Below are 13,664 nucleotides of genomic sequence, written 5' to 3' on the forward strand. Positions count from 1 at the left end.
ATTTTAATTCAAAGGTCGAGAGTCTTGTCATATATGCGCACACCGAGCCACCTCACGGGTTGCCTCAATCAAACCCAGATCAATCCCCCGTTAATCTCTGTCATCAGTACGACCCCGTTTATCCATTTCAGCATCTACGGACGTCCCGGGAATACATCGATCATCGCTTCCCCTACCTCCAAATTAAACTCTGTCGTGAATTATCGCAGAGGGACAACAGAGCTGGCAAATTGTTTACATCTAATCAATATTCCAAGTAATCAATGCAAATTATCTGTATGCAGCGTGTGGAAAGACAGAGTGAGCTGAGAGACTGTTTTCACAGCGTAGCCTTTTTAATGGGAAGAGCTTTCAAACGGAATTGTCCAACTAGTCCTTCAATGGCAGAATAATTTAGTACAAAAAGGACAGCGGTACAACCGTTCCAGTGAGTCCAAAGACCGTAGATGGTTGCCAGGCAGCGAGCTGTCTAGGGAGGTAAAACCTCTTGTGGACTTCAGACGGATTGATTTATCAATTCAAGGCTAAGTGGAGCAGTAGAAAAGTGACGGTGACCAAAAATCTCATCCATAAACATCAGTCAGGGTGGGAGAAAATATTTTCCCGGCAGAAATGAGTTAAATCAGAATGAAGAAAGGGGTGATTTTGCTTTTGTTTAAGGTACCACTTGGTTTTATTATTACAATGCACACTCCAAAAGCAAAAAATAAAAGCCTTGGCATCTGCACACCCGACAACATCACGACCGTACGAGTCACTCGAGCCTGCGTCGACCCGTTGCTGGGTCGACCGCAGCGTACATTATTATTGCAAAGGGTCACTTTCAGTTGAACTCATCATCAAACAGAAGGACATAAAGAAATAAAAGTTGTGAATACATAAAATATGGATCATTCAATTCTTGAATAGTGGGAAATACACTTTAAATGCAAACACACACACAGAGTAAAATAAAACGTTAAAACATGTGACCCATGACAAAAAAATCAAAGTACATAACTGAACCAATAATTGAACTTCTAAGCTAAGATTTTACAAATCACAGAAGACTAATCTTGAATCATTTTCTCGTTCTAATCATTAATCGATTTGAGGCTGTATCAAAAACTCTTGTAAAAAGAAAATTAAAACGTGATCTTATTGTTTCGGTGACTAATCGCATCCGCGTCTCGGCCTCCGTCGTCTCCTCCGTGAAATCTAGAATGGGATTATCTGTACAGTCCCGCGTGGCGTTCCCCATCCGAGTGGAGAGAAGAACTGCCTCGTTACATAAAAAAATAATTCTCCCTGGTCCAAAATAAATTGCAGGGTTGTTCTTCCTGTTAGTATACAACGTGGAGGTGTGTACAAAAGGGCAAGAGTTGTGTTGCTACATTTAATAATTGATCTCCAAATCTCGTCAACCTGTCAACTAAATTTCTTTGTTGCTTCCATCTGATTGAGTCTGTCGGCTGTACTGAAGGGAGGAAGGTTCATGTTTGAATTGTGATATTAGTGTTTCATATATATAAACAAACAGGAATACAAAGCTCCTGCAGGTTATTTTAGTGAGGCAGTCCCTTTCTTCCACATTTCTTCGACCTCCAAAAAAATATAACAATCTATCATAACGTCTTCCAGATATACAGTGAAACCCAAAACCAATGAAACAAAAATTATTCTTCTTCTCTAAATCTTTTTAGGCTACCTTGTTATTCTCATCTTTACTACACATTGTGAATAAGGATAAAAACAGACAACTAGTGTTAAAAGGCAAACCGTATTGAATCTGAATAAACACGCCCGCTCATTCAAACACACACTCACGCACACACTTCGGCCTCCTATTGTCTTGTGTCGTCTGCAGGGCTGAATTGAGATCCTCGCGATAGCTTTTCTCATATTCGAAGGATCTGTCTCCCTTTATTAAAAATGCGAGCTGTCGCCTGCAGCGGTCTGATGACAGGACGCCGTCTTCTCGCATTATTTAAAAGCCAGGCAGAAGAAGAGTTAGGCAAACACTTCAGTCCAGAGGAAAAAGAAAAAAGAATCTTGGGCTAAAAAGGTGAAAAATAATCCAGTATCCAAACTCGGGAGAAAAGAAAATGCTGGGATGGGAGCGCACGTCTCCCAGTTGTTGCTTCAGACCAGCTGGTCGAACCAAAGCCAGTGTGATGAGAATTTGCTCGTCTTAGGCCACTGTAGTAGGTGGGCTACCACGAAAACAGTAGTCCCTCCCTGTGCACTGTAAAGCCCACCCAAATCATTGCGCCCCGACCCATCCCAAACCAAAGTCGCTTGAAGCCTTTTTGTACTATAGCACCTCTTGTCATCACTCCCTGCAAATGTCCAGACAGACGAACACCAGAAAGGAAACTGTCAGAGTTCCTCAGGCATCCTCACCCTCCGCCCTATCAGGGGAGGGTTAATCAAGTCTTAGGGCGGCACATAAGGAGGTGGAGATCTGTAGGGAGTTATGTTCTTCGGACGGGAGCCCTTGCCCTCCATAGGAGTGGTGAAGGGAGGAGGCGGTTGGTAGGGAGGCGCGTTGGGGTCGTCATCTTGCAGAGCCGTGTACTCCCCCAGCAGCTCCTGATTTAGGGGAGTGGTTTCTGGCGTGGCCATGTTGGGGTATTCAGGGGGTGGAAGTGGGGGCTTCTCTTCCTGGAGAATCAAGGGCATACTGGAGGATGGAGGTGGCTTGGAATCATCAAGTTCATCTGCAAAGATAATCGGCACACCTTTCTTAATGAAGGTGGCCTGGTCCTCGATGGTAAGCTTGCCCTTTCGTTTCTTTCTATAGCAGATCATTGCAATAATTCCTGCTATTAGCAATATTGCTGCCACCACCACAGCAGGAATGACCGTGTGGAGATAGACGTCATCTGCGCTATCCTTGCTTGATCCCACAGCTGGAGTGACAGCTGGAGGTTCTGGGATATCGATGTCTCCTGGTGGGATGAAGGAATACATTCGGCAGCTTGCCCTCCCCTTCACCTTGACGTCCAGTGGTTTGAATTCGGGGTCCATTATGTGCTTGAAGCTCTGTGAGGGTCTTCCGTCAGAATTGGCCAGCGTCCTGCTCATGACTAAGATCTGCTCCTTTGGACATGGATGCTGAGGCAGGCTGGTGTTCGTCCACTCCACCACAATGGACCCTTTGGTGATGTTCCTTAGACTCACCGTGCTGCTGTTGCGGTCCCCGAGGACATATGCCAGCTTTTTAACCAGGAGGATCTTCCTGTGGATGTTGTTCGTTACAGACCGTGGCTCACCCTCAAATCGTGCCGTAAATATAACGGGCGTTTTGTCATTGGTTGGCCAGCGGTTTACGCGTACCTCAAAAGCATCAATTGCATTGAGGTCACCTTTGTCAGCTGCCTGCATGAAGTATTCATGTTTTCCCACATGCTGGACATCAGGCAGTCCATACAGGAGTTGGCTGGTCGTGTTGAACTGGATCCAGGAGTCCTCTGGAACTATTTCATTATGGTTTTGTCGAAGGGTTAATCGCAGCTTATCTGTCGTTCCATCCTCTTTGTCAAAGAATGTATCAGATGGGATCTTGACTTCGAAATAAGTGCCGACCAATGCATTGACCTGGTCGATGGGGTTCCTTAACTCGGGCTTTTCGTTGAATGGATCTGGAACAGTGCGTGATGTGGTGGTCATAGGAGACTTTGTTGTGGGGGTCTTTGGCGTTCTGAATGCTGGTGTGGTTGTCTTCTGCTTCCTTCCTGGTTTCCTGGTAGGTTTTCTGGTGGATGTGGGTGTGGAGGCTGTGGCTGGTGTGGCGGTGGGTTGTACGTAGGTAGGCCTGGTCATGCTCGGCTGGATAGCAATGCTGCTGGTGGACTCCATGACCTTCGTTGGCTGGGAAGGTCCCGTAGTCGGAGTGTGAGCAATAGGGTCACGTACTCTAAAAGTAGGCTTTCCCGGAAGCGGGACGGGACCTCTCACGGGAGGGGCAGAGCTTTCAGTCGGTGCAGCAATAGAGGGAGAGGAGAGGGTTGGGATAATTCGCACTGGTGGCTCCACTGCAGTTGTTGGAGGAGGCACAACCAGAATAGGCGTCGGAGTGTTGTTTAGTTGTCGTCTCACTCGTTTGGGGACATGAGGTTTCTTGTTAGCGATGTGCCAGCCCACCACGGGGTAACCCAGCTTGGCTGACATTGTGCCTTCCTTTGCAGGACCCTGGACGCTGTTGATATCTGGGACTGTGCTCTGGTCCAGCGAGCAGCCGAGCTTCCAGGACAACAGAGCGCCGTTCTCCACCACCTGGAGAGACATCAGAAATGTTGATTAGATGTTTACCAGTTCAACCCATTGGTGACTATTAGAATTATTTATAAGTAGCTGCACAAGGTAACTAATTTTGTTCTATAAGAAGCCCTTCAAATTGACACAAACTGCTCAGTTCAGAAAAGAGCTTTGAGGGGTACTGCTAGTAGAGTGAAATGACTATTCACTCACCTTTTTGGCATTCCCAGGTCCAGCCATAAACGCAGACATGTCAAACAGCCTGTTGTTGACCACAGGGAGCATCTTCATGTACTGAAGCCCAACACCAGAGAAGCTCCTCATGTTATCCAGAAGCTCTACCCTCTGCTCTGAGCTCATCTTTGTCAAATCAGCATCCAGGATCACCGTCAGCACTGTGACCGGTTCCTCGTTCCCACACATGAACTGTTGGACGTCATTTTCAGTGGACGCCTGGTTAGACGTCAGCTGAGCTGAATCTGAATCCAGGCAATCTTCAGGGTGCACTGCGATGGAAAATACCTCTGAAGAAGACGAGGATTTAGTGTGGTTGGAGATGGACACGGTGATGTAGTGAACACCTTTATCCTCTTCCAAAGGTAGACCTTGCAAGATTCTGCTGCTGGCATCCCAGTGCAGCCATTCTGGGAGCGAGTCCTTACCCATCTCTGTAATCTGGAAGACAGAAGAGGGGGGAAAAAAAAGAGCCAGATAATTATATATATTAGCTAGCTTAACGGTTTTAGCATGTAGCTACAAAATATCCAAAAAACTGGGTTGGAAGGGGAGTTGGAGATGTACTATGATGTGGTTTGGTTTAGGCCAGGGGTGGGCAACATTTTAGATGTGTCCTTGATCCAACACAGCTGATTTAAATGGCTAAAAGTTCTCCAGAGGCCTGGTAATGAACTAATGATTTGATTCAAGTGTGTTGACCCAGGGTGAGATCTAAAACCTGCAGACCCTCGAGCCCTGGAGTTGGACACCCCAGGTTTAGGCTCTAATCAAACATGATTTCTGGTCAGCTTTGACAGTAGTCTAACAGTATCAGAAGACAGGTATGAAAGTTTTGGGACCTCTCTACTTCAATTTTGCAACGAACCCGATGTAAACGTAGCTTCTTTGTGTAAATCTGAAACGGCCCCTCGGTGCTCGTGCCGCTAGCAGTCAACCACAAATGTCGATGCTCAAATATAAATCATAGTTTGTCATCAGCGTCTGCATTAACATAACCCCTACGTCAACCATAAATCCAGTTTAAGCCTTCCTCCTTCAGCGCATATGGACACACTCAACAGAATTGTAATTTAAACCCGACTAAAATTAAAATAACTCGGCCAATTACACGGCTGGGGACGCCCACATGGCAGGAGGCTGATGGAGAGAAATGGATCGCAGGGGACTGACAATGCATCCGTGCACATAAATTCAAAAACAAGAGCGAATGCATCCTGCGCCGCCTCCCCGCCCCCGACCCTCCACCAGCCCCTACAAGTTAATTCTGTGGCTAATAAATCCTGGTTGATAAATTATGTAGAGGCAACGCTCCCTAGACACATCATTAATGCTCTAACCAGCACACAGGCGTCGCCGGGGGAAAACACACACAAACACACACAGCCATGCAAACAGTCGAACACACACACAGAAGCCTATTTTCCATGAGAGGTGCAGCGCATGTGGCCACCTCAACAAAAATCAAAAGCATGCCAGCAGCTGGACTTCTACCAGTTACCCCCTCGTGGACAACAAGTCTCCTAAATACCCCCCTTCACGCCCCCTGCTGGATAAGTGCCCTCAAGCCTTCTCTGGCAAACTCTTGGATCTCGTCCTTTTTTCCAGAAGCAGAGCAAACAGCAAAGGGACATAGTGGAAATAAGTTGTTCCAGTCATTTTATTTATATCTTCCTGCCTTTTCTTTGTTGCCTCGCCTGCTTTTCTCATCCTCAGTTTCCCGTCAACTTCACTCTACTTCCCTTTCTTTCTGCATCGCCATGCTCTCCTCTTTAGTCCCGCCTTCCTTTTCCTTCTGTCATTTCAAAGTGTCACAATTAAAATCTGATGCTCCTTTTCCCCGCCGCCAGATAAAAGCTCATTTCTGGATGCACGATTCAGCTCGAAAATTATTACTGCAGGAAAACAAATTATAGATACAGTTCTGTCCACATAATTATAGATTACAGAAAAGCAGACAGGGCCCATTATAACCGACACTTGAGCTTCATAACATAGGCTGTTTGAAACCAGCAGCCTTCTGCGATGCTGCGCGGCGAGCAGCAGAGACGGCAAAAATATCAGAACGGGTCAACGGCTGGAAATCAAGAAACAAAAATCTTCAGCTTCCTCGGCTGATTGAGTTTGTCACAAAGTGTTCTCCAAAGACAGAACTTCAAACCAAACGCCTTCTGACACGGCGCTGCAAATTAAATCACAAAGAGACGACGAAGGACAGGCGAACTGTCGGGCAGCGATCTCCTCCAACTCGTCTCTAATTGTTCGGTAAATTGCTTAATTTGTGTCCGAATAGCAGAAGGATGATCGCTTACTTAAGAGTTGCTAATTAAATATGAGTGTGAGGAAAAAACACGGGTGATCATTTCACTTATCGAGGCCTATATCAGGAAAAACTCACTGCTGTGCTGTGTTAGTACCGTACCGGAGCCCCAGTAACACCAAACTGGGCCCCAGGTCCAGACAAACACAAAGGAACCGTTGCACCCCAATAAACATATCACCCTTTATACAGACATTCAAACAAATAATATTCAGTAAACCTAATTTTAGTAATTACTATATTTTTATGATCTCATTTCTTATTCTGCAGGGATGTAACTCATTTGCTATTTATCTAGGGATTGAGAGTAACGCAATTTCTATTCTCTGTATGTCCTGTACATGTGGCAGAATCGACAAATAAAGTTGACTTTGACTTTGACTAACTCCCTGGTGGGCTGTGAAGGTACTGCAGGTTAAAAAAAACTATTCAAAATCCTTAATTCTTATAAAGGTAAAAAAATGACAAAAGTTAAAAATTTATATGACTTATTCCCTGAGGATTAAGCATAAAATCAAATTATAATCTTTGGTTTAATTCTTATATCAGGCAGTAGGACAGCATCCATTGGGACTCGTTCGTCTATTAAAATCTTCCTTTGGACTTCAGTTTTCAATTTTGAAAAGAAGTTAAAAGACTGAAGCACGAATGTGAAGTTTAAAAATGATTTATTCTTCATTTTGGGGGTGCGTTTGATCCCAAATTCACTGAAGAGACTTTAATTTGAAAAGTAAAGCTGCTGATGAATCAAATTCAAGAAATGAATGAAAGGAAACACAAAGGGAACAGTTCATTTTCCTCTCGTGTGATGATCAGAGCTGTGATTACAGGTTCGGGTCGGCTGCAGAACATTTTCATTCTTCACATGATCCTAACAAGCGTTAAGATATTAGCAAATAAAAATGGAGCGATTCACTGATTCGGCTGAGATGTGAATTGGACTTGTGTGTAGCTTTTTCTGGCAGTTTCCTGTTATTTTTGGACATTTCACAATTAAAAGGCGCTCGAGTAAATTCATCTCCACTTTAGTTTATTGTGGATCTCAGTTCTGAGGACTTCTCTTCCTATATGCATTTTTATATGCAGGAAAAATCCTGGTGAAATATAAAAAGCTCCTGCTGCTTGCTACCAGGCATCCACCACAGGGTGAAGACATGTCGGGAGAACGTGACGAGAGTGGAGCAGAAAATAAAAGATGACAATGAGAGGTGGTGCTGAATGATAAGCTGCAGGCCAGCTGTTCCCGTTAGCTGTGTGGATACAAACGGCAGATGAAGCTAGTCAAACCTGATGTTTTTTTTACTAAAAAACCCCAAAAACCCATCTTCCTGACCCGACTGACACTAAAACGGCAGCGGCACAGGCCCGACTCCAGCTGTGATTGGGTAAGCGCATCCCCTCCACAGCACATTCCCCAAAGCTGCTCTCCGAGGCAGCGTTCCTGGCTCGGCGTACGTTAAAACAGAACACAACAGCACCTTTTTAACTCCTGCATGAACCCAGCAGAGAGCGTGGAGTTTCCCGCTTCCCTAAAAGAACATGAAAAATACATCAAATCCTCTCAAAATGTCAAGAAAAATATTTCACATCTTTTCCCGGCACAAGTCTGCGGCGCAGAGGAGTTTGATGTTTGGCCCTAAAGGTTATCGTGCGCTCTCACGGGCTACTCTGGCTTCCCTTCTTCCTCCCATTTAGCACGCACCTCTGGCGAGGTTACAGCCCAAGCTCCTCTGAACCAGCCGGGAAACTTTGGGAGGATTGGTCTGCAGAGGAGAATGGAGGGCGCTAAACCGCTTTGTGGGACATTATTAAAGGTGAAGGCGAGGGATGTACGGACGTACCGAAGCAGCGAGCAGGATGAGAACCTTTCAGAGCTTCGGTTAAATGCTCGAGGACTTTACAGCAGAGAGTTCCTTTGCATCCAAAAAGACTTAATGCTTAATGATGACGTTGGTGCTTTATGGCCGATTCAAAGACCGAATCACTGACATGCAGACAGAGGTGTGGATGCCCCCCCCACCCCCCCACTTAAAAGACTTAATTAAAGCCAAATACGTGATAATCTCAAAGTTGGGACTTGTTTCATCGTCTTTGAAACAAGTCCCAACTTTGTGGCTGACACATGCATCAGCCACAAAGCCACCATGACTATCAGCTGCAACAAACTAGGCAGAAAATGTATTTGAAGTCTGTGTGAGCGACAGCCATGAAACACGAGGAAACGTTATCGCATATCAGCAGCATCATCCTCGTTTTCCTGCGCGTCGCCGGGCTCGCTCGCTCTGCAGGCTCAGCTTCCTCATTCAGAGACGCAGCCTGGACAAAAAGTCAGAGACGGATCGCAGAGTATTCGCAGTGTGTCTGACGTGCAGAGGGCATGAGCTTTATTTTGAAACACCCCCTCTGACCTCTGGCACGTAGGCGTGGACACTAGCAGGCTCTTTAACGAAGCACTTCTAGTTCGAGCCCAGTGTTTGAGTTTTCATTCCATTAAAGTCATTTTTAAATGAAATGAAATTGAATATATTTTATAGAATTATATTTTTAATGTTGGCCGTGTTATATTATTTATGTTCTATGACCTACATTAGCTGTTGTAAACGGGCCGCAGCGTCTCTGCCTGAGAGTAAACAAAGGTTTTCATGTCCTCTCTGACCAAAAGGACCCTCGTTGATAGCATCACAGTCGCTACGCTACAGGAGCAGCGCTTTTATAGACCGTCCCACCCGGTTCTGGCTTGTGAAGGTGTGGCCTGCATTAGCCACGCCCTGGATTTGGACACAGGTAACACGTGTTAACGATCACAGGTGGTGTGACACATAATTAACTTCACTTCTGTCCTCACTCTCTTCACACCCGGCGCTCTAATGACCTGATAATATGGCACATAGATACACCGCCTTTATGAAACACTGGACAGACACACACACACACACACACACACACACACACACACACACACACTTTTGTTACCTCGAGAAAAATGCAATCACAGAGCTCTTTCAAAGAAGTCCAAGAGTGGGAGCGAGCGCGAGGCAGATAGACTGAGATAGTGACAAAGACAGGAAGCAGGAATGAGTGAGAGAAAGAAAACGAGAGGTCAAGCAAGAATAATGAGAGAGAAAATGAGGGAGAGATCTCCTAAACATGGACATATTACGAGGAGGCGTCGAGTCTCGCAGCAGAAAGAAAGCAGCTCATTGTCGCAGCGAGAGGCGAACGCCGAGAAAGGAGTCCATTGTTACGGCGGACCTGGTGACAGCTCCACAGATAAGCCTCATATTTGGGAGGAGGACGAGGATGAGGAGGTGCAGCGGGAGCACAGTGATGCGATATGATGACTTGGGGCGAAATGAACCTCAGAGTGAGATGAAGGAGGACAGAGGGAGCGTGAAGGGAGGAAGAGAAGGAGGAATGATGGGGGGAGCAGAGGAGTGTAAGGAAATGCAAAGAGGGGAGAAGTAGAGCGAGGTGAGAGGCTCAGCGTGGGGCGAGTGAGAAAGGTTGCATTCAGAGAGCAGGCGGGTGGGGGGGTTGCAGGAAACCTGCAGAGGGAGAGAGGGCAAGATGGGAATGGCTGCCTGGCACAGTCGAAGGTTTCCAGTGGAAAATATGAAGACGGACGGACGAGCTATTGGGGGGGGCTTCAGCTGGCCAACAGGCAGGCGGATGTTTATGGGGGGAAATCCATCTTAGAGCCTATTTTCTGCTGTTAAAAATTCGAGGCCCCGTCCACAGCAGGCACACTCACACTCTCGCGGTGCAGTCAAGGAATTGGAAATATATGAGCAGCGAGGGCCGCGAGCTGTCCAACTCCCAAATGTCAGCTTGATCGCAAAAAACAACCAAGTTTTTAAAATGGAAAAGTTCTGAGATCGGAAAATGGGTTTAAAGGCAGTTCGATACGAACGCCGCTCTCCAAATTCACTATGGAGAACACTCAAGCCATTTTCACACAGGTCACTGTGGACTTTTTCCCCACAGTCGTCCTTCTGTCATGCGGCACAGGAAACACATTCTGCACTCCTGGAAATACTGTTTGTTATAGGTGACGGGGTCTGACGAGGCACCGCTCAGGAGCCACACGGGACTGAGCCAGGCTGAGCGCAGCATCTGCACAGCACCTCTGTCTGACACCTCAAAGGCTTCGGCCTCTACAGCAGCACGGCAGTAAAGACGTCCAACAACAGGAGGTCATCCTGGGAGCGAGGACTGAACCCTGGACTTTTACCCCGGAGGCAACAGCTTTGTATTTGGGACCGTTTACTTTAACTGGAATGACTCTAACACAGCTTCATACAACATGCCTCGTTCACCCATTCATACAAGCACTTGCATCTGTGCTCAAGTCCTTTCTATCCACCAATGACACACATTCATACTCTGATGGATGCAACTTGGTGTTAGTAATATTGTCCAAGGACATTCGACATGTAGATGGGAGCAGCCGTGGATCAAACCACCAACCTGCTCTACCTCTGTGACTTATGCCGGGCAGTATTTTAGCAATAATTTGGTTTCCTGGAACCGTTTATTAAGTGTCAAGTCTGAGCCTCAGTTAAGCTTAGAACACCATCATCTTTGGCGTTTTTCATCAATGGAACTGCTTCTTCCTGGTAAAAGGAAGTTTTTCCTTCCCACTTTTGCCAAGTGCTTGATTGTAGGAGTTTTCCCTGTATGATTGTAGGATCCTTACCTTACAATAAACAGCGCCATGAGGCAACAGTTCTCGTGTTTTGTTGTTAGTTTTATATTTTACAATAAAGGCTATCTATATTCTATTATTATATTCTATATTATTATATTATATTCTATATTCTAGTAGAAATAACCGAACTGAACTGATACCACCCTTTGTTCTGATTTTCTAAGCGCTCATTCACGGGACTGTTACCTGCACAAACATGTGATCAGTACTGCAGTTCCTGCTGGCGAATTCGGACGAACAATGAAAATCATACAGAACACACACGTGGAAAAAACACAGATTTACACACAGCTACAGAGGTAAGTTAGACACAGTGCTGGTTTGTAATCTGCTGAAAGCTTTAAGGTATCAAACAAGATTTTCCATTCTCAGTATAACTAAAAAGAGAAGTGTTAATGTCGGCATTTCTCCAATAACAGCTGCAATATGCAATTATTATAAATTATATATACCTGCATTATAAACCAAAATTGAATTAATACATCCTCAAATATAAAAATATACACCCAGAACTCTGCATGTTTGTGGAAGGTGGGTTTACTTCATGGTCATAAAGTCAAACAGTGGTGTAGATTCCCACAGATGAAACACGTTCCAGGAAAAATATACTCTTCCTATTAACAGGCTCTATTTCAGGATCAATGTGGGATCCACAGGAATCAGCGGCATCAGGAAGACATTATGGGCTGTGGGAGTTTAAGAAGTCATTAAAATGTTTGCGACTGCTGCGCACAAGTTTGCAGTTACACGCACACGTGTGTGCACGTCACACACACTCATAACCACACACACGCGCCTATTATAAAGTCGTTAAAGTATGACGATGAAGCGGCTCTGGGCTACAAAACCTGTGCTGAAGTATGCGCTCTTTATATCACACACACACACACACACACACTGTGGAAAACCCGGCCGCCAAGGCCTGCGGCACGCTCACAAAGCTCTCCTCCTGTGTCTCTCTATCCCTCTCTCTCCGTTTTCTTGCCGTTACAATAACGAGCCAACAGAAGCCGGCCATTGTGGGACTCCAGCTGTGTGGGTGAGAGATTCAAAGGGAGGGAAGAGAAAGATGTGCGTGCATCAGCCGCTCCTGCAGGAGGAGAAAAGACGAGTGTGTGAAGCGGCCGAGAAAAAAGGTTGCAGGAGAGTGTGTGTCGTGTTATGACAAGGACGAGTGGAAGGCGAGCGAGGAGCCGAGCGCACAGCTTGCGGCCTTTGCAGAGACCGTCCGAGGAGCAGGCTCGACTTAGCAAACACGACGGAGCCGAGCTTCCTACCGCGCTACGCCGGACGCGCGAGCGAGGAAAATGAAACCGTGTAAACAAAGCCAGCTGAGACAGATGTGTGTGTGAGAGCAGAGAAGCTGAGCTGGAAGGGCAAAGAAAATGAAAGACTGCGTGCACACACACACACGCTGCATATAATGTGCATGCACGTGTACTGTGTGCTAAAAACAATAAACGTGTGTGTTTGTTATCTTGTCTCAGCGTGTGGCTCGGTTTTCGCAGACTCTCACTTTCAGCTCTGACTAATGCTGCAGCCCCACCACACCACAATTACTCACCACACACACACACACACACACACACACACACACACACACACACACTATCCTCAGCAGTAGAAAATGTTCCACTATCTCTTTACTCTCAGCCCCACGAGGAAGGCAGAGCACAGGAGTACACACACACCTACACACACACCCACATCTTCATCTTCCTCTGCAGCGCTCGAACACAAATACCTCAGAATAGAGACTGGCCTAAATATCTGTCAGCCGATGAAACAGATCTGCTCTCCAAAGCCGTCCTCTAAAATGACATGGTACCTCCGTCTCCACAATTCTCTCCATCTTCCATCTTTGTCTCTTAAATTTATTTTCTCCCTGTTATCTTTCCTGGAACCTCACCTTTCCTCACCTTGCATCTTGTAAACTCTTCCCGTTCATTACTGAACTCGAGCAGTCTTATTCTGTTTACTGATGACACAAAGTTATTCCATTTTTCACTGAAAAAAGTTGCCAAACACAAAGCAAACACCTGGGGTGGAGGTGGGTTGCAAAGTGGCTTGCAGGAGCACGCTGAAGCGGCTTAAATGGCGTGTCCTGCGTCAGCCGCAGATGACCACATGGCCTTGGTCACATTTGCTGAACGTGTACGCTCG

General features: G+C 46.0%; 1 protein-coding gene across 2 annotated transcripts in view; it reads right to left on the reverse strand.

Annotated features, from left to right (window-relative positions):
- Positions 1-316: 316 nt before the first annotated feature.
- The window catches only part of dag1 (dystroglycan 1), a 56,239-nt gene continuing 42,891 nt past the window's right edge, over positions 317-13,664 (reverse strand). For both annotated transcript variants that reach the window (XM_004558974.4, XM_004558975.6), the window contains exons 3-4: positions 4,453-4,914; positions 317-4,257 (exon numbers count right to left, since the gene is read on the reverse strand). In XM_004558974.4, the coding sequence (XP_004559031.1) occupies positions 2,416-4,257; positions 4,453-4,914 (2,304 nt within the window). In that variant the 3' untranslated portion in view covers positions 317-2,415. The remainder of the gene's footprint in view (positions 4,258-4,452; positions 4,915-13,664) is intronic.

The sequence above is a fragment of the Maylandia zebra genome, linkage group LG5, assembly GCF_041146795.1.
Source record: "Maylandia zebra isolate NMK-2024a linkage group LG5, Mzebra_GT3a, whole genome shotgun sequence".
NCBI classification, from domain to species: domain Eukaryota; kingdom Metazoa; phylum Chordata; class Actinopteri; order Cichliformes; family Cichlidae; genus Maylandia; species Maylandia zebra.